At 43.5% G+C, this 26,832-nt stretch overlaps 3 protein-coding genes across 7 annotated transcripts; 1 reads left to right on the forward strand and 2 right to left on the reverse strand.

The window, feature by feature from the left end:
* Nucleotides 1–970: 970 nt before the first annotated feature.
* Nucleotides 971–6,983, reverse strand: b3gnt9 (UDP-GlcNAc:betaGal beta-1,3-N-acetylglucosaminyltransferase 9). Of its 3 annotated transcripts, none has more exons than XM_080875914.1 (7): nucleotides 6,680–6,983; nucleotides 5,866–5,989; nucleotides 5,654–5,773; nucleotides 4,932–5,270; nucleotides 2,980–3,221; nucleotides 2,650–2,905; nucleotides 971–2,573 (listed from the first exon to the last, which is right to left on the reverse strand). In XM_080875914.1, exons 2-7 carry the CDS (start codon nucleotides 5,971–5,973, stop codon nucleotides 2,229–2,231), a joined length of 1,410 nt encoding a protein of 469 aa, XP_080732040.1. In that variant the 5' UTR covers nucleotides 5,974–5,989; nucleotides 6,680–6,983; the 3' UTR covers nucleotides 971–2,228. The 3 variants fall into 3 exon arrangements, with proteins under 3 accessions (XP_080732040.1, XP_080732039.1, XP_080732038.1); XM_080875912.1 differs by having other exon boundaries at nucleotides 992–2,573; nucleotides 5,866–6,121; XM_080875913.1 differs by having other exon boundaries at nucleotides 988–2,573; nucleotides 5,866–6,983.
* Nucleotides 6,800–13,690, forward strand: LOC308392717 (uncharacterized protein). Of its 2 annotated transcripts, none has more exons than XM_080875910.1 (3): nucleotides 6,800–6,917; nucleotides 7,384–7,512; nucleotides 10,394–13,690. In XM_080875910.1, exon 3 carries the CDS (start codon nucleotides 10,396–10,398, stop codon nucleotides 13,615–13,617), a length of 3,222 nt encoding a protein of 1,073 aa, XP_080732036.1. In that variant the 5' UTR covers nucleotides 6,800–6,917; nucleotides 7,384–7,512; nucleotides 10,394–10,395; the 3' UTR covers nucleotides 13,618–13,690. The 2 variants fall into 2 exon arrangements, with proteins under 2 accessions (XP_080732036.1, XP_080732037.1); XM_080875911.1 differs by having other exon boundaries at nucleotides 6,821–6,917; nucleotides 7,393–7,512.
* Nucleotides 13,691–17,114: 3,424 nt separating this feature from the next.
* bbs2 (Bardet-Biedl syndrome 2) lies at nucleotides 17,115–26,170 on the reverse strand. 2 transcript variants are annotated; one of them, XM_080871483.1, is made up of 18 exons: nucleotides 26,055–26,170; nucleotides 25,468–25,599; nucleotides 24,897–25,124; nucleotides 23,268–23,393; nucleotides 23,098–23,160; nucleotides 22,797–22,874; nucleotides 22,530–22,634; nucleotides 21,572–21,658; nucleotides 21,322–21,457; nucleotides 21,032–21,171; nucleotides 20,514–20,643; nucleotides 20,264–20,435; nucleotides 20,044–20,173; nucleotides 19,543–19,662; nucleotides 19,256–19,393; nucleotides 18,950–19,062; nucleotides 17,947–18,095; nucleotides 17,115–17,827 (listed from the first exon to the last, which is right to left on the reverse strand). In XM_080871483.1, exons 2-18 carry the CDS (start codon nucleotides 25,582–25,584, stop codon nucleotides 17,721–17,723), a joined length of 2,139 nt encoding a protein of 712 aa, XP_080727609.1. In that variant the 5' UTR covers nucleotides 25,585–25,599; nucleotides 26,055–26,170; the 3' UTR covers nucleotides 17,115–17,720. The 2 variants fall into 2 exon arrangements, with proteins under 2 accessions (XP_080727609.1, XP_080727610.1); XM_080871484.1 differs by having other exon boundaries at nucleotides 25,468–25,662; nucleotides 26,055–26,161.
* Nucleotides 26,171–26,832: the final 662 nt, after the last annotated feature.

Below are 26,832 nucleotides of genomic sequence, written 5' to 3' on the forward strand. Positions count from 1 at the left end.
AATAAAGCACCAAATCCACACTTTTAAGCTTAAATTTCAAAACCTACATTTTAACTACTGATTTTATCGACTCGACCGGACTCGTTCCCGGTGGGTGATGGGCTCCGCCAGGGCTGCCCTTTGTCTCCGGTTCTGTTCATAATTTTTATGGACAGGATTTCTAGGCGCAGCCAAGTGGCGGAGGGCTTTCGCTTTGGTGGCCTCAGAATCTCATCTCTGATTTTTGCAGATGATGTGGTTCTGTTGGCTTCATCGGGTGAGGGCCTCCAGCTCGCACTGGAACAGTTCGCAGCCGAGTGTGAAGCAGCGGGAATGAGGATCAGCACCTCCAAATCTGAGGCCATGGTTCTCAGCCGGAAAAGGGTAGAGTGCCCACTCCGGGTCGGGGATGAGTTCCTGCCCCAAGTGGAGGAGTTCAAGTATCTCGGGGTCTTGTTCTCGAGTGATGGGAGAAGGGAGCCGGAGATCGACAGACGGATTGGGGCTGCAGCTGCAGTAATGTGGATGCTGCACCGGTCCGTCGTGGTGAAGAGGGAGCTGAGTGTAAAAGCGAAGCTCTCAATTTACCGGTCGATCTACGTCCCTACCCTCACCTATGGCCACGAGCTGTGGGTAGTGACCGAAAGAACGAGATCGCGGATACAAGCGGCAGAAATGAGCTTCCTCCGAAGGGTGGCTGGCCTCTCCCTTAGAGATAGGGTGAGAAGTTCGGCCATCCGGGAGGGGCTCAGAGTAGAGCAGCTGCTGCTCCACATCGAAAGGAGCCAGCTGAGGTGGTTCGGGCATCTGACAAGGATGCCCCCTGGGCGCCTCCTGGGTGAGGTGTTCCAGGCATGTCCCACCGGGAGGAGGCCCCGGGGAAGACCCAGGACACGCTGGAGAGATTATATCTCTCGGCTGGCCTGGAAACGCCTTGGTGTTCCCCCCGATAAGCTGGAGGAGGTGGCTGGGGAGAGGGAGGTCTGGGCCTCTTTGCTTAGGCTGCTGCCCCCGCGACCCGGCCTCGGATAAAGCGGATGAAGAAGGATGGATTTTATCGACTGTTTTTTGCTTTGCTTTTTTTTAAATCAATTTTAAATCATGCTTTTTATTTGTTTTTGTTTTTTAATGTCTCTGTAAAGCACTTTGAATCACCTTGTTGTTGAATTGTGCTATAGAAATAAACCTGCCTTGCCTATCCATGCATTCAGGTTGACCTATCAGAGAGAGGGACAGATCAGCCGATGTTATATTTACATATTGTTCTGTAATTATCTGTGTTGTGTGTTTATCAATCGCTGTAAGTATCTGATGAAGCTGGTTGAACATTTGGTTTTGTTTGTCTTATCTCGACCCATTGAAATGTCAAACAAGTAATGACAGGGTTACAATATGCCTCCAAAACAAAACCCACTTTGCTGAAGTCTGCCACACTAAATACTGAACCTCAGTGCTGTCCCGTCCATGTTTGCTTTGTCTGTCTTTATGAGGACCATATCAGCCATAATATTCTAGACTAATCTTACACAACATGGCAAAAACAGGCAAATTCTACTAAAGTCCAGAGAACACGAGATTGTTTATTTTGTTTTAACGGACATAAATGTGATCTGTATACATGTGTGAACTTTGGCAGATTACTCTGAGATTCAGGAAACGGGATATGTCCAAACTGCGGCAGAGGTTTAGTTAGTGTGCATGTTTCAGTGAGCCTTGGTCCCATTTGGTTTGCATCATGCAGGTGGTTTCTATTTAGACTTGATTTGCTGCTCCTCCGGGGAACAGATAATGCGACCTTCCATTGGCGCCTCTGGGCAGCGTTACAAAGAAGAGAGGGGCATCTCTAAAAATCCCTGCTCCCTTCCCACTACACAAAGTCATTTCCAGTCTTGTCCACAGTCTGAATGTTAACAACGTGACAGCTTCGAGCAAATGGGGTTAAACCAGCTAACCGCACTTTCTTTGGTTGTTCTCGTGGAACTGTATGGACGTAAACAATGTAAATACATTAAGGTTTAAAAGTCCCAACTGTTCACAGCCACAGTGTGAAAAGACAAATGGGGCTCTGATGTCAAACTAAAATCCCCTCGGGGCTTTCTTCTCAATAATCTGGAACACATTTGGCCTTCGTCAGTTCATTTCCCCCACGACTGCCAGCCAGCTTGTATAAAGTCTCATATGACTCAGCTGCGTTTCTGAACGCCTCACGAGCCTTTCCAGTCTCGTGCTATGACCATTTTGTAGGGTCACTAATGTGAGACGAACACCCGTTTCTCATCGTAGTCCGTCTCCTCCCCCACCATCGAGCCCAGCCCCCCCCTCCATTTAAAAGGCCGGGGCGTCCGGCTGGTCCTGTTGTGGCAGCTCAGTTTGGGGTCGTGCAGGAGGTTCCACATGAGCCAGATTTGGGGGACGCTGAGGCTGTGAACAACCATGAGTTCTCTGTAAAAACAAGGGTCGAACGTCTGAAGGTGAGGAGCTGCTGACGGTCGGGGAATTCCAAAGGTCCGAAAGCCCTGATGTCGCGATGGTTTGATGCCGATCAGCTGGAGGCACATTCCCAGAAAGACATCGTCGATGGGGAACAATTCCACCTGGAAAAAAAAGTCATTCGAAATCATAGCATTTTTGATAGATGTGTGAAAATGCTCACTTTCTAATTTGAAGTACCTGTCGACAGGCGGAGCTCAGTCTCTGAGCTGTGTGTCCCGACATAACGAACCCTCCTCCGCCAGCATAATCGGGGTACAGACCCCCTCCGTACAAAAACTCTGGCACATAGTATTTGGAAGTGCGCCGGCGAATGGGTTTAGCACGGATAATAATATCACCGATAAACAGATCCTCGTTTGGCTGTTGGCCTCGTAGCATTTCCAGTATGTTTTCCACATTAACATACACATCAGCATCACCTTTGAAGATGAACCTGGATAAGACGAGATAAACGTAAGCTGAGCACCGGAAAACAAACTTAAGTCGGCTCGATTAATCGACACTGACTTGACACGAGGACAGCTGCTGTTGATCCAGTTCAGAAAGTGTGTTTCTTTTAGCGTCAGGTTGAAAAAGGTGTCTTCGAAATCCCACAGCAGGACGTCCTTATAGGTTTGACTCTCGTAGGACAGGAGCTGATCCCACAGAGGCAGAGCGGTTCGATTCTTGGGAACACCCAAGAGGAAAACTGTGCGGATGGACACGTCATTTTCAAAATGTCCTTCCTTACCCCACGTCCGGCGTACTACCTAAGAAAAAATGAAGCACAAAGGTTGTTTAACTTGACTAAGAGAGTAAAGGTTTTCCTAACACGCTGCCCAGACACTTTATAGACTAGGAGCGGTAATACTCTTCATTAGGAATCATGTTTATGTCGATAAATTGAGTTACGTCCCACATTCAGTCACTTTCTTTGCTCAGTTTTGTTCCTTAATCCACTCCTGCCTTAAAGATGCGCTTGATCCGTATCGACCGGTGCTGGAAAACCAGATTACGTAAGTAGTGATGCCGTGGCATGGAAAAGGAACTAAATTGGTTATTAGAGCCTCAAGTTTAGTAAGACACAGAAAATACTGAGACATACACTCAACAAAAATATAAACGCAACACCTTTGTTACTGCTCCCATTCCCCATGGGATGGACGTAGAGACCTAAAATTCATTCCAGATACACAATATAACCATCCCTCCCAAACAGTGGTCACAAATCAGTCCAAATGTGTGGTAGTGGGCACATCTGCTATATTGAGATAATCCATCCCACCTCACAGGTGTGCCACATCAGGATGCTGATCTGACATCATGAGTAGTGCACAGGTGTACCTCAGACTGCCCACAACAAAAGGCCACCCTGGAATGTGCAGTTTTTTGCGCTATTGGGGGTCTGGGGACCCAGTACAGGTCAGTATCTGGTGTGACCACCATTTGCCTCATGCAGTGCAACACATCGTCGCATGGAGTCTATCGGATTGTCAATTGTGGCCTGTGGAATGTTGGTCCACTCCACTTCAATGGCTGTGCGAGGTTGTTGGATATTCGTGGGAACTGGTACACGCTGTCGTATACGCCGGTCAAGCACATCCCGAACATGCTCAATGGGTGACATGTCCGGTGAGTATGCTGGCCATGCAAGAACTGGGACATTCTCAGCTGCCATCTGCCCTGAACAATGTGAACCATGATTCATCCGTGAAGCGCACACCTCTCCAACGTGCCAGACGCCATCGAATGTGAGCATTTGCCCACACAAGTCTGTTACGGTAACGAGCTGGAGTCAGGTCAAGACCCCGATGAGGACGACGGGCATGCAGTTGAGCGTCCCTGAGACGGTTTCTGACAGTTTGTGCAGAAATTGTTTGGTTGTGCAAACCAATTGTTCCAGCAGCTGTCTGGGTGGCTGGTCTCAGACGATCTTGGAGGTGAACCTGCTGGATGTGGAGGTCCTGGGCTGGTGTGGTTACACGAGGTCTGCGGTTGTGAGGCCGGTTGGATGTGCTGCCATATTCTCTGAAACGCCTGTGGAGACGGCTTATGGTTGAGAAATGAACATTCAATGCACGGGCGACAGATCTGGTTGACATTCCTGCTGTCAGCATGCCAATTGCACGCGTCCTCATTGCTTGTGGCATCTGTGGCATTTTGCTGTGAGACAAAACTGCACATTCCAGGGTGGCCTTTTGTTGTGGGCAGTCTGAGGTACACCTGTGCACTACTCATGATGTCAGATCAGCATCCTGATGTGGCACACCTGTGAGGTGGGATGGATTATCTCAATATAGCAGATGTGCCCACTACCACACATTTGGACTGATTTGTGACCACTGTTTGGGAGGGATGGTTATATTGTGTATCTGGAATGAATTTTAGGTCTCTACGTCCATCCCATGGGGAATGGGAGCAGTAACAAAGGTGTTGCGTTTATATTTTTGTTGAGTGTATGTCCTTGCAGAATATTTTACCTGACGTTTATCAAAATCTGCTGCTATGGATTTCACTGCAATGAGCATATAAGGGGCATTGTTAGACCCTCCTCCTTGTTCCTCTGCTCCTCTGATATGACATTTTTCTGGCTGGTCTATGAGCAGCTTGAAGTTTCTGTTGTCCTTTTCTCTCAGATAAGCCTCAAAGTCAAACTGTGGCATCGTGGGTAGGGGATTGGCCGCAGTCTTGGTCGGCACAGCGTTCTTCCTTCGTGGCTTGGATTTGCCCTTAGACTTGGATTTGTGTTGGGGAGGTTTCGACCTGGACTGGGATTTACATGGAGGTGGCTGGACCCCTGAAGCCCTGGACGGGAACGCCTATTAGGGGAAAATGTGTAAAGAAGACAATATCATTCATTAGCGGCACGTAATCTTAACAGCCATATAATACTCACACAGTGTCCTGCATAATGTTTGTTTGTGACTCTGTATTTCATACTAATGTTGTAAATAAGGACTGAGCTAAGAAATGAATATCATGGTGCAACAACTTCATGACTTTGTGTCACAATCTGATCCACTCCTCCACTTTTATTTAAATCTCAGTTTCTATTGAATATCTCAAAAAACAGATTTTTTGTATATATCGCTGGCAATATAGACCCTTAAACAATATCTATCTGTTTTAATAAAGCCATTAGGCTCGCTGCTATAATACCAACACCTTCATATCAGCAAGTGTAACCTATATCGGGTCATACCCCTTGAAAGTCCTGGCCCACTTTAGCTCCAGTGGCTCCCAGCAGGGTCCGACTGGGGCTGGTGGAGCCGTGGATGTGCAGCTTCCACACAGGTCTATCCCATCCAGTGGAGAGCACAACCTGGAAACACAAGTGTTGTTGGATTTTTCTTTTAATCCAAAAAACAACAGTGAAACAACGTGAACAGCAAAAAGAGCAACTTCCATCCTTACGTGTCGGGCATACAGCAGGAAACAGAACAGCACCAGCAGCAGAACTGTGCACATCACGTCTCCCTTCACATGGAGGAGCCTCCTCGTCACCAACATCCTTCTCAGCATCGTTTGAAGACGCTGACTGTAGTGAAGTATCAAGCAGGGATGCATTGGTCAGTCCTGCAGCAGCCTGGCAGACTGACTGGTACTTGGAGCTGGAAGACTCGATTTGGTTTTGCTGACTAGTCTGTTAAACTTGTGACGTGAGAACATCCTGGAGCAAAAGCAACAGACAGCATCAAAGAAAAAACAAAGAATCATTTAACGACCGCCCCGTTATTCTTCCCTTTGGGTTAAACTGTCCCAGATATTTATTTCAGCTCTGACCCGCGGTCATCTGATGCAATCGCTTCTTCCACTGTGGAAGGAATCAGTTCAGCAGATTTCCCGGGGCAAACAAATAAGCTGCAGTCTAGATGCCACGGCCAATCCTCTGTTTCACCCACTTTTTACTGTATCACCGATAAACATCCACGCAACAATATCACTCGTGCTTTTTATGAGCTGATGCGACTGTTTTCCCCTCTCACACCAAATTCTTCACTGGGTTCAGGAGTGGGAGTGTCTGGGTCTTGTGTAAGGGAACACGAAGGTACCGAGAACTATTTTCTAAGAACGCTGTGTCCCTGAAGCAGACATAACGGCATAAATTAGAACAAGAACACAGAAGATTATCAGCTATATTACAAATATAGAAACACGCATCTGCTTATTTCTTTCATATTTAAATATATCGAGTGTTTTCTTGTTAAAGCAATTCATTCAGACTTACCCGCGGAGGCAGACAGAGGGTCAAACTAAAAACATCTGGGCTCCAGCGTGGGCTCCTTCTGTTCTAACAAAGTAAACCGACTTCCAGAGTTCGTAGAAAACCGCGAGGGGAAGTAAAATAGCGCACTTCTGTCCGTGTGCTGTTTTCATGAGTACGAAAGATGCTCAAAGACGAGATGAAAACCCTGAAGGTGTTTCTCTGACCTGGCGCAGGACGGCTCTCCTCATGCTGCGTTAAGGTGCTGTAGGAAATAACACGTGTTCATTGTGTACCGTGGCAAACGCTAGCCTGTCTTACTTTTGGAGCGCTAATGGTTAAAGTGTGAGTTACTGACTCGATGTGGGCGTGGCTGAACGAGCTCAAAAGTAGAGTATCGCTCTACGGATACTTTTCAAACGCAGTTAAAGTAGACGATCAACGCGAACAGCCTTTGGGAGGAGATGTATAGAAATATGTCAATAAACCGGGCAAAAGCAAAGGGCATATGCAAAGACATCAGGCTAGTGATGCAAGTTTTTTGGGGGGTTTTGCCTAATAAACTCTGTAAAAATGTCGCTATAATACAGGACAGCGTGGGCAGTGGCTCTGGTCGGCAGTAGGGAGGAGTTAACCACTGATTCAAACCAGGGACTGCATAAAACATTTAAAAATGCAGTAAAACTTGGAGTGTTGTTCATGGTTTTGGTCTTGTTTGTTTCTACCAGGGATTTTAGAGATGAGCTCCAACTACAGAGCAGACTCAAGGAGACGTTCAGTGGCATCAAGTTTGATGGTGTCCAGCTTTTGATGCAGGTTTGCCACCACACCGTGAAGCAGAGGAAATACAAGAGAAGGTGATGATATAAAACGGTATAGAAGGAAATGTAAAAGTCATCCTGCAGTGCGTGTACAGCATTCAGACTCCCAACTGCATTTAAAGCTACGTGACCCACTGTTGGCAGAACCGTGATGATGTTTTCTGTACACAGTCCGTGGCTTTGTTGGCCCAGGATGGGAGTGGGGTAACTACGGCTGTATCCCAATTCAGGGTCTGCAGCCTCAACGATCCTCAAGCGCCGCGTACTCAAAGACCGCTAAGGCCGGAAGTGAGAGGCTTGTGAAATGGGCGGTCTAGCCTCCGTCGCGCTGCCCAGGTTGCCTAGCAACCATGATACTAACAGCTGGAAACGTGTCATACAGCTTTGTTTGACAGAAATGAAGGAGAAAATCTTTTGTTCATGTGTTTGTTTGTTTCTACATGAGCTTTGATCATTCTCTGTGAGATTAAGCTCAGCTATTGGACGGCGTATATTTTAAAGTAAAGGCTTTAAAACCAAGTAGAGCTGGGCGATAGAACGATAACGATATGTATCGCGATATAACTTTTACTCGATAGAGAAATTAAGCTATCGCGATAGACTTCGCCGCTCTTGTCCTCTTAAAATAAAAATTTTTTTTTAAAAAAGGTCAGCCAATCCAAATTAAGTAGCGCAGAGCCGAACCAATCACAGCCGCAGCGTCACGTCGCGTGACTTGTAACTTACAGCACAAGTGCCAAGCCGCAAGTGTGTTTGTTTGGGAAGCAGCCAGCGGGTAATGGAGCCAGCGCGTAATGGAGGAAATGAGTGTGCCGACTAGAAAAATCAACCGAGCGTGACCGAAGAGAAAACAGATGATGGTTCCAATGCCGGAGAGATTGTCGAACGGAAGAGCCATAGAAGTTCCGTAGTGTGAAGGTATTTCGGCTATTTCAAGTCTGACAAAAAACAGAGTAGCGTGCACTGTAAATTGTGCCGAAAGCAAGTCTGGAAATACAATAAACTGGTGCATGCGTCACACTGTGCGCCACGTTATTGTTTCGGTGAAATGAATTTCTACAATACTGTTAATTCTACTCTGCAGTGTTTAAATGCTTACATATACACACAGTTACTGTCCCTCCACACATACGACTCGGTTCTGCTTCTATGCCCCAGCTTTGTTTACTTTTTCCCACCGAGGCTTCTAGACTTCTGATTGGCCAACATTTCTGCACGGTTAGGAATCTAGCGCCACCTGCTGCTTTGGCATGTTCATAGCAGCGTTTTCCTTCATTTCTGCCTTTATGTGTGGACGGGATTATTTTTTAAAACGAAAACGGAAAATCTCCGTTTTCAAAAATACCCGTGTACGTGTGGACGTAGCCTCAGTCTCTGACTGGAAGCGCTAATTCGTCATTCGGCTTTTGTCAGACTAAAGTAACTGTTAAAACTGTTTGAAAATCTAAGCTATACAACAAGGAGAGATTGAGAATTTCCTTTTAGTTCTCAGTTTATTTGATATTGACAAAAGTTAGTCAGTTTTGTCTGTTCTTCTGTAAAACAAACTAAGATTTATTTTTAGAATTAATATTTTGTTTCTAAGTGGAATTGACAATTTAGTCTGTTTCGTTTGTTCTGTTTTGAAACTTAAACGCTTTAGCGGCTGCCTTTTGTGTAGTTTGCAATATTTGCCTTTATTTATCTGAAAAAGTCTCATGTTCCTTAAGTACATCTACCCTGTTGAACTTATTATGGGAAATAAATATTTAAATAAAAACAAGCTGCTGATTATTTCACATTTTACTTGTGAGCAACGGCACATTTAAATCTTACAAATATAGTTATTTGGCTGATATCGTGATAGATATCGTTATCGCCTGAAATGAAAAAAACATATCGTGATATGAAAAAATCTCATATCGCCCAGCTCTAAAACCAAGTTAGTACAAACGTCACTAATGTCACATAACTTTGCCGACATGTGGCCAACAGAAATGTTTAATGTTCTTTGTTATTAAACATTCGCACATAAATAAGTGACATAATATTCAGTATGTCTGTGAAGGTTCTCAGTCATCCAGGTCATCGTAGTCAAAGGAGCTTGCAAAGAAAAGCGTCTGGACTTCTTTAAGTTGCTTGAAGACGTTTCACCTCTCATCCGAGAAGCTTCTTCAGTTCTAAGGTCAAATGGTGGAGAGTCCCAGATATAAACCTAGTGGGAGTAACCCCCACAGAGGGACAAAGGACCCCCTGATGATCCTCTAATCGCCTGAGCCAAGGTGTGAAACTGGGTGTGGGTCCCAATCAGCCAGGGTTTCGGGTGTGTTCATTGTGAAACCTGGTCCCACCTTATCATGCGAATTCCTGAGGTCAGATGGCCCAGGATGTGAGTGGGACACATCCAGGCTGTGTCCCCTGAATTGGGACACAGCCAGGGTCTGCACGCTTGAAGTACGCGCACTACGCGTACTACGTACGGTGCGTACTATAAGTACGAGAAGTGCGGAAGTGAGAGGCTTGTGAAATGGGACGGTATACGCTTCGTCGTGCTGTTCAGGTTGCCTAGCAACCATGATACTAACCGCGAGACACGTTACATACGCTTTGTGTGACAGAAATGAAGGAGAAAAAAAATGTTTTGTTGGTCATTCATTTCTGTCATGACATCACTTTGATTAGTTGAATATCAGAGGCTGAGACCACGGGACTGTAAAACATGATTGTTGGGCTTCATTTCTGTGCTGAACAGTCATTTAAGATTAGCTAGTAAATAACAATTAGCTAATGTTGTTCATGAGACTAAAGTCATCTCACTGTGGTAATGTAAATATAATATGGCCAATATTATATATTATATATATATATATATATATATATATATATATATATATATATATATATATATATATATATATATATTATATTTATACCACAGGCATGCCGGCTCGGATGTCGCCCGGATCAACAAGGTCCGCGTCAGGTGTTGAGGAACCAGGGCACCCTGACGAGAAGTGGGCTACTGGAACAAGAAGGCATCGGTGGGCAAGAGACGAAAACAGGGCGTTGTTGGAATGCTACTACGCAAGTAACCCCGGCAGAAGGGGCTACATGAATAGGATGAGGGACCTATGGATTCTTCGATACCCAACATCCACAATGACGGCGAAACAACTAGTAGCTCAGTGTTCCAACATTCGAAAGAAGGGACTGCTCTCACAGCTAGAGATTGACGAGGTACAACACAAATGCTACGGCAAGGAGGAGTCAGGACGCCAGGTCAGGGGGGCGATATCATCACCCCCACCCGAGATTGGGTACATAGCCCCAAGTGCGATAGGAGAAGGATCGTTGAGTGCGAGAGGAACTGACCTGAAAAATAGGATCATGGCCAAGCTTGAAACCTGGATCCCCCGTAGCCGGTTACCAAGATTACGTGAAGTACCCTCAGAAGGGCTGCTAGATGATGTTAATGCAGCACTACGGGCAATACCTACAACCACGATTACCGACACTAACAAGCTGATCTACAATACGGCAGCAGTGATCAGTGAGATGCTTGGCTACAAGTTGAACAGCCACAAGGGGCAGTACCCTCCATGGAGAAGGAGGCTAGAGGGCAAGATCAAAGTAGCCAGGAGGGAGGTTAGCCAACTAACGGAGTTGCAGAAAGGTGCGACAAAGAAGGTGCATAAGAAATACAGCAAGCTGTCCATACCTGAGGCCTTGGAAACTGCCAAGCAAAGACTCACAGCCTTGGCCAGCCGCTTGAGGAGGTACACCAGAGAGATAGAAGGCAGGAGAATAAACCAGCTGTTCTCCACAGAACCAGCAAAGGTGTACTCTCAGTGGCAAGGGAACAATAAGAGAACAGCACCACCAAGGCTGGAGACGGAGCAATACTGGAAGAGCATATGGGAGAAGGATGCAACCCATAACGGCAATGCTCAGTGGCTAGTGGATCTGAGGGCAGACCACAGCGACCTCCCTGAACAGGGTCCAGTAACCATCACAGTGGCAGATATCCAAGAAAGGGTCTCCAGTATGAAGAGTTGGACAGCACCAGGGCCCGACATGGTTCACGCCTACTGGCTGAAGCTGAAGCTGACTGCACTCCACGAGCATCTGGCAGCACAAATGAACCAGCTGCTAGTTAACGAGAGACACCCGGAATGGCTAACTGAAGGCCGGACGGTCCTGATCCCCAAGGACCCCAAGAAGGGACTGGTCCCCTCCAACTACCGACCAATAACCTGCCTCAGTACTACATGGAAGCTCCTGTCAGGCATCATATCGGCTAAGATGAACAGGCACATGGGTCAATACATGAGCGGGACACAGAAAGGAATTGGCAAGAATACCAGAGGCGCAAAACACCAGCTACTGGTAGACAGAACAATCAGCCGAGACTGCAAGACCAGACTGACCAACCTGTGCACTGCCTGGATTGATTACAAGAAGGCCTATGACTCAATGCCCCACAGCTGGATACTGGAATGCCTAGAATTGTACAAGATCAATGGGACCCTAAGAGCCTTCATCAGGAACTCAATGGGGATGTGGCGTACAACACTAGAGCCCAACTCCAAGCCCATAGCACAAGTCACCATCAAGTGCGGGATCTACCAAGGAGATGCTCTGTCCCCACTGCTGTTCTGCATAGGCCTGAACCCCCTCAGTGAGATCATTAACAAGACTGGCTACGGATACCGACTACGGAACGGAGCAGTTGTCAGCCACCTCCTGTACATGGATGACATCAAGCTGTATGCCAAGAGTGAACGAGACATCGATTCACTGATCCACACTACCAGGCTATACAGCAATGACATTGGAATGTCGTTCGGACTGGAGAAGTGTAGTCGGATGGTAACAAAGAGAGGGAAGGTAGTCAGAACTGAGGGGATTGAACTACCAGAAGGCAACATTGCAGACATAGAGGACAGTTACAAGTACCTGGGGATCCCGCAGGCGAATGGGAACCATGAAGAAGCCGCTAGAAAAGCTGCAACCACCAAGTACCTGCAGAGGGTCAGGCAAGTCCTGAGGAGTCAGCTGAATGGTAAGAACAAGATCCGGGCCATCAACACGTACGCCCTGCCCGTGATCAGGTACCCTGCTGGGGTAATAGGCTGGCCAAAGGAGGAGATAGAAGCCACTGGCATAAAGACAAGAAAGCTCCTTACCATGCATGGAGGGTTTCACCCCAAGTCCAGCACCCTGAGGCTGTACGCTAAGCGGAAGGAAGGGGGCCGGGGACTGGTGAGTGTCAGCACCACAGTCCAGGATGAGACAACGAACATCCAAGAATACATTGGGAAGATGGCCCCAACTGACCGAGTGCTCAGTGAATACCTCAGGCAGCAGAAACCCAAGAAAGAGGAGGGAGACGAGGAACCATCATGGAAGGACAGGCCCCTGCACGGTATGTACCACCGGCACATAGAGGAGGTGGCTGATATCCAGAAATCCTACCAATGGCTGGACAAAGCTGGACTGAAAGACAGCACAGAGGCACTAATCATGGCAGCACAAGAACAAGCTCTGAGCACAAGATCCATAGAGGCTGGGGTCCATCACACCAGGTGCAGGCTGTGTAAAGATGCCCCAGAGACAATCCAGCACATAACAGCAGGGTGCAAGATGCTAGCAGGCAAGGCATACATGGAACGCCATAACCAAGTGGCCGGCATAGTGTACAGGAACATCTGTGCCGAGTATAACCTGGAAGTCCCGAGGTCAAAATGGGAGATGCCCCCAAGGGTGGTGGAGAATGACCGAGCTAAGATCCTGTGGGACTTCCAGATACAGACGGACAAAATGGTGGTGGCTAACCAACCGGACATAGTGGTGGTAGACAAACAGAAGAAGACGGCCGTAGTGATCGATGTAGCGGTTCCGAATGACAGCAATATCAGGAAGAAGGAACACGAGAAGCTGGAGAAATACCAAGGGCTCAGAGAAGAGCTCGAGAGGATGTGGAGGGTGAAGGTAACGGTGGTCCCCGTGGTAATCGGAGCACTAGGTGCGGTGACTCCCAAGCTAGGCGAGTGGCTCCAGCAGATCCCGGGAACAACATCGGAGATCTCTGTCCAGAAGAGCGCAGTCCTGGGAACAGCTAAGATACTGCGCAGGACCCTCAAGCTCCCAGGCCTCTGGTAGAGGACCCGAGCTTGAAGGATAAACCGCCCGCAGGGGCGTGCTGGGTGTTTATATATATATATATATATATATATATATATATGTGTGTGTATATATATATATATATATATATATATATATATGTGTGTGTATATATATATATATATATATATATATATATATATATATATACACACATTATATATATATATATATATATATATATATATATATATATATATATATATATATATAATCACTGACTTTCAGCTTGTTGTGTTTGTCGATATATGACTGACTTTAATTATTAAACATTCGCACATAAATAAGTGACGTCATATTCAGTACTTTTGACAGTTCACTCTTCGGCCGCTCCATCTTATTAGGGAAATTCTACAAACATAAATGTAAATTTCAAAACTCAACCCCATCATTTAATGTGTTTTTGATTGAAATTGAATATTACTTAAACTCTCTTAAATTAACTTCCAATAAAAAAGGTTTATCATTGATTGAAATTCATTCAGAAATGTTTAACGAATGAGCTGTCACAACTTTCAAGTACAAAGTTGTTGTGAAGTCTGTCACATTCCCCCCCCCCCCCCTTTTTTTTTCTTTTTTCTTTTCTATCCTTTATTTATTTATCCTTCTTATTTCATTGTACTGTATATTGTTACTCTTATTTGCCTTGTATGTCTACTGTACAAACTGAACTGGAATGACTGACTGTTCGCTTTGTAATTTCAATAAAGTTTTGAATAATAATAAAAAAAAAAAACTCTTCGGCCGCTCCCTTCTGTCGTATTTTGCGGCAAAATTATCCACACCCACCGCCGCGCTATGAATTGTGGGATATATGGGACCACGAAGCATGCACCGGACCACACTTGATATTTGGGGAAATCGACGGCGCATTTGGAGTACACTTCAAATTGGGACACATTTCTGGATATGATCACTATGTTATACACTGATATTAATAGTTGTGTTTCTCTTTCAGAAGGCACAAGTCCCAGGTTCAGGGTGGAGAGAGGTATCAGGCAGGGCTGCAGCATCTCACCTCTTTTATTCATTGTAGCCACTGAATTACTTGCTATTACTGTCATAAACTCAAACATAAAAGGATTAGACATAAATAATCACAAATTAATAATAAGTCAGCTTGCCGATGATACAACAGTCTTTCTAAAAAATAAAGAACAAATTCCATTGGCCTTAGATACAATAAAGATCTTCTCTGATGCTTCTGGACTACGCCTGAACCTGGACAAATGTGAACTCATGAGTATCCACAATTGTTCTCACTCTTCTTTGTATGATATACCTGTCAAAAATGAAATCAAATATCTTGGAATCTGGATAACTAAATGCATGGCTGATAGTGAAGAAAAGAATATTCAGAATACAATTGACAAATGCAAAAAAACTCTGAACCATTGGCTACAGAGAGATTTAACGTTATTCGGCAGGATAATGTTGACCAAGGTTGAATCTTTGTCCAGATTAATCTATCCAGCTTATTCCCTAGCCATCCCACCAAGAATTATAAAAGACATCAATAAGGTGAATTTTAATTTCATATGGAAAAATAAACATCATTATATCAGTAACAGGGACTTGATAAAAGATTATGAAGAGGGGGGTTTAAAAGCAATCGATTTTGAAATAATGAATGGCATTTTAAAGATTAATTGGCTACGATCTTTCTTGAAAAATGATAATGAGATCTGGTTCTTGATACCATCTCTTATTTTCAACAAAGTTGGGGGGATCCAATTCCTTTTAGTGTGTGATTTTGAAATTTCTAAACTACCCATAAAACTTTCCAAATTTCATCAACAAGTTTTGTTAAATTGGAAATTAATGTTTAAACATAACTTTAGTCCCCACAATGTTCCATTGTGGAACAATAGGGTGATATTGAATCGGGGGAAATCTATGTTTGTGGAAGAATGGATGACAAAACAAATTTGGTCTGTGACACATATAATGGATGAAAATGGAGATATACTTGAATTAAACAGGCTTAATGAGAAATATGACATGAGTTGCTCGTTCGAGCTCTATAAAAAGGTTTCACAGAATATCCCAACAGTCCTTGTAAATACGATAAAGAACAATTTTTCAAATATACAGACTCCAAATTTGCATAAAGTTAAACTAGATGGTCTTGACTTGGTTAATGGAAAATGCAATAATCAGTTTTTGAGGAGGTATTTGGTTAACACCTTATATCCAGGTAGGACAAAACATTCACCCGTCTTTAAAGATTATGACAAATCTGAGATCTCGTTGATCAGAACCAAATATTTAACATTTCCAATTCCCCCCAAATTTAAAGAAGTCCATTTTAGAACTACAAAAAATATTTACCCCTCCAATGAATTTATGAGAGAAAGATTTAAATTTGTGTTAGACAACTGTTATATTTGTAAAATAACTTCGGAAACAACAGAGCACATGTTCTATGGATGTGTGACAATCCAGAATTTATGGAAATCTCTCCATGTCCTAATATTGTCCCAGTATGGAAATATTGATTTTTGGTCTTTTCAAAATATTCAAATTGGAGTAATCCTTAAGGACAAAAATAGTGAGTTTTTAATTAACAATCTCATTATTATAACAAAGTATTACATACATAAATGCCGATATGCTAAATCCCCCCCTTCATGGCCTGCTCCTAAAAACGACCTCTCCCTGTTCCGTAAATCTCTTAAGCTAATAAATAAGTTCCAAGCAATCAAATTGCATAGATTTTTAGAAGAGTTTGATTTTTCTTAGCCCCTTATTTAAGTTATGAGTCTTGTTTATGGAACCTCACTTTTAGAGATTTTATGATCCCCCTTGTCTTCTTTATTTCTGTTCCTTGTTTTTCTTTTTTTTTAATTCTTATTTATGTTTGTATTGGTTATTCATCTTTTTATATTATTATTATGTAGATGTGTGAATATGGATGTGTATGTATGCATATGTATATGCATATATATGTATATATATGTGTGTGTGTGTATGTATGTTTACTCTCAGTTACTGTCGATTTCATTGTGGTGTATAGGAGATGTGATTCTGTTCTGATTGATTTAATATGTGGCTTGTCTCTTTGAGATTGTCATTGTTATTGCTCTAAATAAAGTTCATATAAAAAAAAAATAAAAATTGGGACAGCCATCGTCGCGTGGCGGTGACGTAACCGCACTTAAAATGCGTACTTCAAGCGTGCGGACTCTTAATTGGGACACAGCCCCTGAGTTGGGATACAGCCTACGTCCACTGTGAGCGACCATCTTTGAACAGAGGGCGGGGCTTACCACACCATGTTTATTTATTCATGTTTTTGGAAACTTGCCTGTAAAGCAGACTAAATAATGTTGGAGCATTTGTCTAAACACATCAGTATTTAAAATGTTTACCTGCTCTCTTTTGATTTGATATAAACGTCTCAAATCCATCTAGAAATAAACCCTCCCTTTATAGGTACTGTAAAAAAAATCAGCCAAAAGTTATAAATGTTTAAAATGTAATTTAATAACAATTTTTCCACAAACACAAAGTTACATGTGCACTTTCTGAATACAGTCTACAAAAAGTAAACAAGTTAGACAGTTTTCTTTGGCTACAAATGCCACACGAACACGCAGCAGCTGAGAGCCGAGGCCGAGCGTGAAGGTCCATGCCACCGGTGACTTTACGGTCAGCTGAATGAAACCGGCACACTCGTTTTCTCAGACTGTCTGGGACAGGTCACCACAAATGCATGAAATTGGCGTCATACTCGAGTCCTTCTGTTTGTCTTAACTTCTGACTAAAGTGAGTAAATGGCTGCTCACGCAGGTTAGTGATTTAGGTAAACTCCAGCGCACTAGCTGAAGCCCTTCCAATCAGCCCGACAATTTTGCACAAAGTCTGAGGTCACCATTATATTTGTGTTGGCTGAATTCCAATTTCAAGAAGCTGGTGCCAAATGTTGCTTAAAACTGAGTCGTGGATTAATGCCGCTTCAGTGTCTCTGCCTATCTCCTGCTGTTCTTGCTCCAAACGTACTCGCTGGCCTCATTACAGTTATTACACGTGCTGACTGTAAACTTCTCTAGTCCGCTCCCGCGTCCCTCATCCTTCCACTCTCAGGAGGATGCGGTGCCAGCCCTCATGATCCTGAAAAGCGCGTTGACGTTATTGCTTTTGATGGCGTCTCGACAGGCAGAGATCACTTGGTTCTTGGGCTTACCCACTGCAGAGAAGCATACACAGAGGCAGATACGCTTAATATATCATCTTCTCCCCTGGTTCAATTGGAGGTAGTTAACAAACAGTGCTGCTATGTTAAGAAGTAGTGCTTGTCAGACTTACCTCGAAGCCTGCCGGCTCGCTGTATGGCTTGGTTGACAGACTTGAGACAAGCCAGAAGAGCATTGTGGTTGTTTGAGCGGATCTTGTACTCATTGATTAGATCCCGGTTTAGATCATACAGCTCTCTGTAGCGCTTCTTCATAGTTGTCCTACGGTGGAAACGAACAAAGATGTGAGGAAAAGAAGGAAGTTTTTGCAGTTTCATGATAGAAGAACTGACATGAATGAAATGATACTGTAACAGGTTTTATTCTTCTGCGTTAAATCTATGCTGTAGGTATGTCAAGACTGCAAACCCCTGTGCAACCCTACGCCATAACCTATGCCGTTATCTGACGTGCACGTCCCTGGAAATGTAACGCTGCCTCGGTGCAGCGCTTGACTACCGCCATCGTCTCGGTCAGTGCCGTCAGTCCTCTGATCCATTTATGGATTTCTGTTTGCCGCGCTTTTTGAACGCATCAGTGAGAGAATAATAACTATCACCTTAATAAAGGACTCGTATCATTAGTAAATTCCTGAAGCTAGATCACCAAAACTATTAGATATGTTTACCTGTAGGGGAATAAAAACACGAATAAATAAATCAAACTGCTCACAACAAAGAGAGAGAACCCAGGATTTTATTTCTACCATGGCTGCAGTGAATGAAACACACGCCTTTCGGGGCACATACATCCATTCGCTTCCGCTTATCCTTTTAAGGGTTGCTGGAGCCTATCCCAGCTGTCATCAGGCTAACATACAGAGACAGACAACAATTCACACTCACATTCAATTAAGTAAGCCGGAGTACCCGGAGAGAACCCACGCAAACACGAGGAGAACATGCGAACTCTACACAGGTGGTGGAGACGGTGGAATTGAACTCAGGACCTTCTTGCTGTGCAGCAACAGTGCTAACCACCGCGCCACTGTGCTGCACATACAAGTCCAGATAATTCAACAATAATGTAGCAATATGGCTGCAAGTATTACGAAGTAAAATACTGAGATAACTCACATGTCACCCATTAGGCGCGCGTCCTCTGCTTGCACCAGCATGTTTCTAATGTAGTTGGAGTGGTCAGCCATAGCTGCAGTTAGTTTCTGGTGGACAGAATGGAACTCGTCCACCTAGGAAACACATTTAAACGTACAGGTCACCTTAAATTCAGCTGACCTATTTTTGGCCTGTAGTTTAGGAGATAGACTACAGGGACTAAAGTTTTGGTCCACACCTTCTAATCTCAAGAATTTGGACTTTTATTGCTACTGACCCAGGCTGTCCTGAACGTTTGACAGAGAGCAGATGAAACCTGAGCCAAACCTCAGTGAGCGTAGTGTGTAGCTCCTCAAAATATGTGGGGAAGTCCGCTTCTGCTGACAGGTCCTCAATTGCCAGGAAGGAGGCTAATGATTGGATCAGATCTCCTGCTAGGTCAATATCATCAGTTCTTATGGTGATCTGATTGGACACATTACAAATTATTATTGTTCTTAAAATACATATAAACTAATGACAGAGCAAGTCTCTAAGTTCATATAAGAAACAAATGAGTGCTGTGGATATTTTATTGTATTGTATATTTTTCACACAGCAGTGTTGATGTGTACCTGTCCACTGCTGGCCATGCTGAAGGACAACAGCCCCCCACCTCTTAGTGAACTGAAGGTAACATCGGGACTCTCCTCTCCCTCTGGAAGCAGGAAATTCTGATTCAGCCACATCACCACCTACACAAGAACACAATGACACAGAGCCGAGGATTAAACAGGAGACACATTTATAATCATTCAATATACAGCAAGTGTACAAGATAAGATAAGATAAGATAAGATAACTCTTTATTGTCATTGCACAGTCATACATAGTACAGTAGTACAATGAAATTGGAAAAACTGTCCTACGTCGGCACTACATATAACACAACACGACACGATATGACACATCACAACGTAACAAACAACACAACACAGTATATTAACTTATTACAAGGAAGGACATTTCACTGCAGCTGGCTCAAAACAGGATAAAAAAAGTGCAACATTAAACATGTATTAACATACGGAGCAGAATTAGATTTTATAAATGCAGATGATCGTGCGACAGCCTACCCTCTGCTGTCGATCGTTGATGCTGAAGGCGACCCTCCCTGTGGGCTGTGCAGCCGACGAGTCGACAGCGAGGTCGTACATGGAGAAACGAGGCAGCTGACGAGTGATTTCAAACACGTGGAACTGAGTGCTAACGAGGACGAAAAGAACAGGATGACGTGAGAATGAGAGCGGCGTTGTTAACTGCATTAGAAAAAGACTCATTACTCGCAGAGCTTACCTAGTTCTCCCTCCAACAAAGGCTTTGATGTGCAGATCCACTGGTATATCCTTTGGGGGCACAATGGGGACTCTGACACAACCAGACAGGCTTTGAGCACTGGGGTGGACAACGTGACTCTCACCCTCAAATATGCCTTCTGCAAAGATGAGCACTGCACGGATAACAGTCTCTGTAAAAGATCAAGGAGAGACTCAGCAACTTATACGCAAACACTCAATAAACGGTGAGACGCGCTAACCAACTCTACCATTTGGTGTTGAAATGCTGAGCTCCACATGAGCCTTCTGGGTCTCTGTAGCAGCTTTCACTGACAGTGCTGTCTGGAGCTGAGTGTTGGCTGGTATGACTCCCATCCCACTGTGTGTCTCTGACACACCCTGAAATAAGAGCAGAGTTTATGACTCCTCACACAGGCTGAGCCCAGAAATTCTTTCAGAACACACAGTTGTGACTACATTCGATCAGATCCACAGATCAGACTTTTTATTAACATGGATAAATCAATAACAAAAACTCTTTAACACAATTACAAACAGCTGCCTCAAAGGTGCATGTTAAACTGTAGTGGCGCCTGTCTGCAAAGCAGTGTGCTCCAGTTCTAGGGTTTTTATAAAGATCTTTCGTTAACGTTTAAGAAGAGCTTTTTAAATTATTGGTACCATAAATGTAAAGCCACTGTGTGCCTGCTGAAATGTAGAACCCACAAACATCACCAGATGCGTGCCTCTTAAATCCCCGTCAGTTTATTGTGACTGAATAAATCACCTTGGCATTCTCCTCGTAGTTGCGAAGCTCCAGCAGCAGATTCTGTCTGCGCTGGCTGAGCTCTCGAACAAGGTCCTGCTCGGCACTCGTGTCCATGAGATTCCCTTTTAGGTCTTTACTGGCTGGCAGATAACCACGAACTACAAACACATTGACAAGTATAGCAACATCCTCTTATGAGCTCACAGTGTCAGTCTTTGAAATTATACCTGGCTTGTCCGTGTTCACAGAAAACACACAAGGAAATGTACAAATGTCCATTTTCAACCAGTTCTCACACACAGACTTACCTTCTCCTTCTGTAGAGGTGCAGATGAGTTGTTTCTGTCCATCCAGCCTGTAGTCTCCCTCCACTACTCCAGCCACAGAAGAAGAGAAGTTGTCTTTGAAAATGACCTCACCAGTGCGGTCGCTGCGAGCGTCAATCTGACATAAAAAGCACACCGAATCCTTGCCAGTTGTTGTCCCACAAAATCATTTTGAAAAAATCCCATGTTAAAACAGTAAGAAGTAGTTTGTGGATAACAGTTGTGTACTCACCTTTCCATTGGACCAACCAGTGATGAGCTCCACAACCCCATCGGCATTCAAGTCAAATGCAAAGATGCTCATTGCATGATTCTTGGACTAAGTGAGGAGAAAAGAGCACATTACACAGTAGAGAACTGAATTATTTACATTTAATCCCAGCCAAAACTGTCTTTACTCATCAGGTTCAAACTGCAGGTGAGCAATGCACTACTGTCCCTAAATCTTCATGCTGTGAAAGGTAACACTGAGAGGGTTCCATCGTTCATGGACGTCCTACAAATGACTATTAGTCATGTTACAAGTAGTATTTGTTACTACTACACTAATCCCCGTCAGAGACATTTATACTGGCAGACTTGAGCGGAGAGTCAGTATCATCATGGCACTCTGGACCCCCCAGTAAAGGCTACAGGTCGATCAGGTCAAAGACAAACAGACTCAATAAAGGGTTTTACCCGCACGCTGTCAAACATGCCCCACCTCCACCCTGACTCAAGGTCAACTGTGCTGCTAACATTTATTTACATTTTCACTGTAGTTATAAATAACATTCCTACCTGTATTTATAAAGCAGACTTATTATAGTATAATGCAACCGACATTCCTACCTCTTACTCAATGTGCACCACCAACTGTATATATCTGTGCATCTTTTATTCTAAAGTAACTTTAATGTAACAAATCTACATATTGCTAATGGAGAGATGCCAAACTGCCGTCCATTGTTCTTGTAACAGTGACAATAAAGATCTATCTCATCTAAACCACATTCACAGAACAGATACAGTTTGACATTATCTGGTTATAAATGAATTGAAAAAAACAAGAACATTTGGATTAATTAAATGTTTATTGCAGAATAATCTCAAAGTTTTGAACTTTTAGGAAACATAAAAAGTACAAAAACAAAATGAAAAGAAGGAGAGACGCCAAAGAAATGAAGAACGTATGAAGATGATTACGGTACCTTGATTCTCCAGTAGCGGGCAGCGCGGTCATACACACCGACAGTGCCATTAGCCAGAGCATAACCAAACCTGCTGCCGTGCATATGGCACAAAGATGTTACTGTCTGTTGGAGCAAGACACACAGATAAGAAATTGTACAACACATTAGTGCTACAAGTGCAAAGTGTTTTATTATTGCTTCTTGTGCACAAAGCACATTAAAAACATGTAACACAACATGATCAAGCTAGCAGTTACCAAGCTACGCATTGCACCCTCATTTTACCTCATTCTCAGTCATCTCTGACACAAGTTCATCCTCTTTGAACACTCTGATGTCAAAATCCTCAGACCCCACCAGGAGCTGTGAGTACAACAGCAACAACAGCCAGCTTTATTTATATGGCACCAAATGACAACAACAGTCACCTCAGGGCAGTTTGTATTGTAAGTTAAAGACCCTCCAGTCATATTTGTATGAATTAATTTCATACCTATATTTATAACAGAACTGTAAGATGCTCTGTTACTGAAATTGTAGTGTGTTAAGTGGAAAGCTCCCCGACTACTGGGCAGTCAAGACTTACCTCGTTTTTTCCATCTCCAGTGAAGTCACAGAGCACCAGAGACCTGACATTATCTCCAGTGACCTAAGAAGATGTAGTTTAAGATCAAGTGGAGCACAATTTTTTTTATAAATATGTGAAAAATATGTAAACATTCATGATTTTAGACCAAGAAAACCAGATTTTCTTACCGTCCAAAAGTGGTCATTGCCCTGATAGTCAAAGCCTTGCAAGGCACAGTTCCCTCCAATGATAGCAAGAGGAGAGGGGATGTCCCCAAGTTTCCCCAACGCGATGGCATTAGCTCCATCTGTCACCTGCACACAGAGAAGAAGCACGTTTAAATACAAGCCAGCTTCACATCGTTTTGGGCAAAGCATTTATAATCGAGCCACTTTTCATTTTGTGACTGTTACTATGAAGTAGCGGTGGGGGAAAAAATCGATGCTGTGTAGTATCGTGATATTTTGTTTGCTAATAATGTATCGATACAGGGACAGCAGAAATCGATATTTTGTTACAAAAAGGTTTTTGTGCTCTGACTTCAGAGCATGTTGATCCTTTTTCTGAGCAAGAATCCTGACATTCCTTCACTGTCCAAATGTGTTTAACTTGTTTTTGGCAGCAATAAACATGACAGTTTACTTATTTTAATTTAAGACATGTTTTATTTTAATTAAGTGTAAAACTTTTTTATTTAATGCAAAATTATATTTTGTTTTAATTTACTTTCAAATTCTTCAGTTGCTGAAGGGGCTGCATAGTTTTCATAAATTGCATAGTTCAGAATAGCTGTAATTGTACCAGATGGTTGCATTCAGTTAAGTTGGACTAGACTGTAATACAAACCGTTTAAGTTTGTCAACAATAAAACTGAAATGAGAGAAAGACTGAGTGCGAGACTTTGATATTAGATAAAATTAATATTGATGAAGTTTACCTTCATGTACAGAATCTGAATATCGCAAATTTTTTTAAAAAATTGCAATAATATCGTATCGTGCGTTAAGTATTGTGATAATATCGTATCGTGGCATGTTTGGTGATTCCCACCTCTACTATGAAGCAGAGATTTTTACTTGTCACAACTGTATAATTAGCTGAGTCAGTCAGGTTGTGGCATCAGCTGGATTAATCAGTAATTCTGTCACTTTTTAAACCAAATTACATATAAAAAAGCTGAAATCAACAGAACTAATTAAGAATTGTTTGAATCCTGATTTAAATATAGAATAACACAAGTCACAACACCCAGTTCCAATGTCTTGATGCATTCTCAATCATCCAGGAAAGTAAATCTCCAAAAGTTGATACATTTCATCTGGACGCAGCGTTTTGTGGGAGAAACGTTTCGTCACTCATCCAGGTGACGTCTTCAGTCTCAGCTGACTGCAGGTCTCCCCAATCTTATAAACAGGACATTTGCATAATGACTGAAACCTCCTGATTCGAGGAGGGGGCCTAAGGGTACATCTGTCACCATCTTACAATGCTGTGATTGCAGCCATTCCCCAACTCTCTGTGAATGGTACTCATGGCCATTGATCAGTGGGCTTTGATCAGTGGTTGTTGATCAATGGTCATGAGAATTTGCATAATTAAGATTAAGGAACTGACCTCCCAGCCCATTGTTCCTTCAGTGGGCTGGTTTCAGTCATTATGCAAATGTCCTGTTTATGAGATTGACACCTGCAGTCAGCTGAGACTGAAGAAGTCGCCTGGATGAGTGACGAAACGTTTCTCCCACAAAACGCTGCGTCCAGATGAACAGAATCAACTTTTGGAGACCCAGTTCCAATATTTTTCCTGACTTTACTCACCTCTCTGTAAAATATGTCAGCATTGTCATGGACATCATAAGCCAACAGGTTTGTCTGGGATCCCACCAACAGTGTGTCCCCAGTAGTATTTGGTCCCAGTCTTCCTGCAGCCAAACAGGTGACTGCCTGATTGATGTTGAGCAGAGAAATGTCAGAGTCTTGGGCACTCTGGCTCAGTCGGTGAGCCACAGGTCTCTGGCCACGGGTGTGGGGGTTGTGAATGAAAACCTTTTAATGAGAAAGACAACAAGAGAGTAGGGAACTGCCAAATGCTCCAGAGAGTCAGCAGTTCTTTTCCACACAGAGCCAGATAAGTTTGGGTAAATGAAATCATCATTTGAAAACTGCATTTTGTATTTACTGAGGTTCTAATTGTCTAACATTAAAATTAGCTATTAGCGTGAACCAGGTAACTGTGACAAGTACGATCAAAAAAGAAATCATGAAGAGGGCAAATACTTGGCTGTTTTCACTCTCATCGGGTCACAAAAACATGATAGTAATTTTCCTACAGCATGGATGATATTTATCACATAACTGTGAGGATTTTGCAAACATTTATTTCCCTCACCTTTCCAGCCTGCGTGGCGGCAGTAAGGCATGGATGAACCCCATCAAACTGCCCAATAGTCACCATGCGAGGGTTAATCTTGTGGTTCAGCTTCAGAGTGAATATGGGGACCAGCATGATGCTTACTCTGGTCTTAATATAGAGATGAGAACTTACTGAGAATCAAATATCTCACACACAAGACGAGAAGGTTGCCTAAAAATAAGCAAAAGGTGATGAGTAACTTTGCCACACTAATGTAATTACAGGCTTTAGCTCAGCCAGCCACAGGCGACTTCCGTTGCCTAGCAACAAGGAGTCGCAAGCTAAAGCTTTTCATCTGGCTAATCTCCCCGTCGTTTGCTCCAGAAGAATGGCATTTAACCAACCATAAGACACCACACCCGACACCTTCACACGTCGTAAGCCCTGCATAAACACCAAGTACGGCATGGTGCTTTCTGCTGAAAGAAATATTGGACTTAAACGCATGGAAAGCTAGCACAACTAGCTGACATTAACGTCGATGTCTTGGAACTCGCAGGAAACAAGTCCAAACTACTGACGGCCCAACAACAAAAGACATCACTAATTTGTGACAAACGTACCAGGCCCACGCGTTAGCAGCAAAACTTCGATTTTTGTTCCAAAGAATCCAGTCGCAAATGAGCTACCTGGATAAAATGATAACACGGCCACAGGAAGTCGACTAGCTGCCAACATCCGGTCTGCTGTTTTCAAAATAAATTACACAACTCAGAGTTGCAGTGGGCTAATGTTGCTATACATGGAAGAAAAATGCATTTCTTCTTCTTCTTTCAACAGATCACCTTCCTTCATCTTAACCTCTTCCTAATATTGTGTCACCTCAACCCACTTCATGTCCTTCTTCAATATATCCACGAACCTGCTTTGCTATCTTCCTCTATTCCTTCAGTTTGGGAGCTCCATCTTCAAGATCCTTGTGCAGAGGCGGGACTGTGGATGTATTGGACCTCTAATATACTCATTTTTAATCTTGTCTTGTCACTCCCACTCATAATCTTACTATCTCAATTCTGCCACCTCCAACTCATCCGCCTGTCTTTTTTCATATTTCTACTGCCACATATCACAACAAGTCTCACTACCATCTTGCAAACGGTCTATTTCACTACTGTTACCAATCACCCCTGACGCTCATCTTAACACACTCTACCTGCCTCACACACGTGTGTGTTCTGTTTCGTTTCTACTGACTTTGATTCCACGGCACACCTCTACCCCTCCAGACTATCACTACAGATAACAATGTTGTCTGTGAACATCATGGTCCACAGAGACTTCTGCCTAACCTCTTCTACCAGCCTGTCAGTCAAAACTATCTCATCACCTGTCCAAATGGGG

This window comes from Rhamphochromis sp. 'chilingali', assembly GCF_963969265.1.
Source record: "Rhamphochromis sp. 'chilingali' genome assembly, chromosome: 2".
Classification (NCBI taxonomy): Eukaryota; Metazoa; Chordata; class Actinopteri; order Cichliformes; family Cichlidae; genus Rhamphochromis; species Rhamphochromis sp. 'chilingali'.

Bases quoted from the DNA above. Each gene is read 5' to 3' on its own strand.
- b3gnt9 (XM_080875913.1), bottom strand. From the start codon at position 6,018: ATGCATCCCTGCTTGATACTTCACTACAGTCAGCGTCTTCAAACGATG. The intron at 3,222-4,931 runs GTAAAATATTCT...ATTTTTTCTTAG, and splicing joins CAGATTTTGATAAACGTCAG to GTAGTACGCCGGACGTGGGG. The intron at 2,574-2,649 runs GTACTTCAAATT...TTTTTTTTCCAG, and splicing joins TGAGCTCCGCCTGTCGACAG to GTGGAATTGTTCCCCATCGA.
- LOC308392717 (XM_080875910.1), top strand. From the start codon at position 10,396: ATGCCGGCTCGGATGTCGCCCGGATCAACAAGGTCCGCGTCAGGTGTT.
- bbs2 (XM_080871483.1), bottom strand. From the start codon at position 25,584: ATGCTGGTCCCCATATTCACTCTGAAGCTGAACCACAAGATTAACCCT. The intron at 20,174-20,263 runs GTAAGCTCTGCG...CGTCCTCGTTAG, and splicing joins TTTGTTGGAGGGAGAACTAG to CACTCAGTTCCACGTGTTTG. The intron at 19,394-19,542 runs GTACACATCAAC...GTGTCCAATCAG, and splicing joins GCATGGCCAGCAGTGGACAG to ATCACCATAAGAACTGATGA.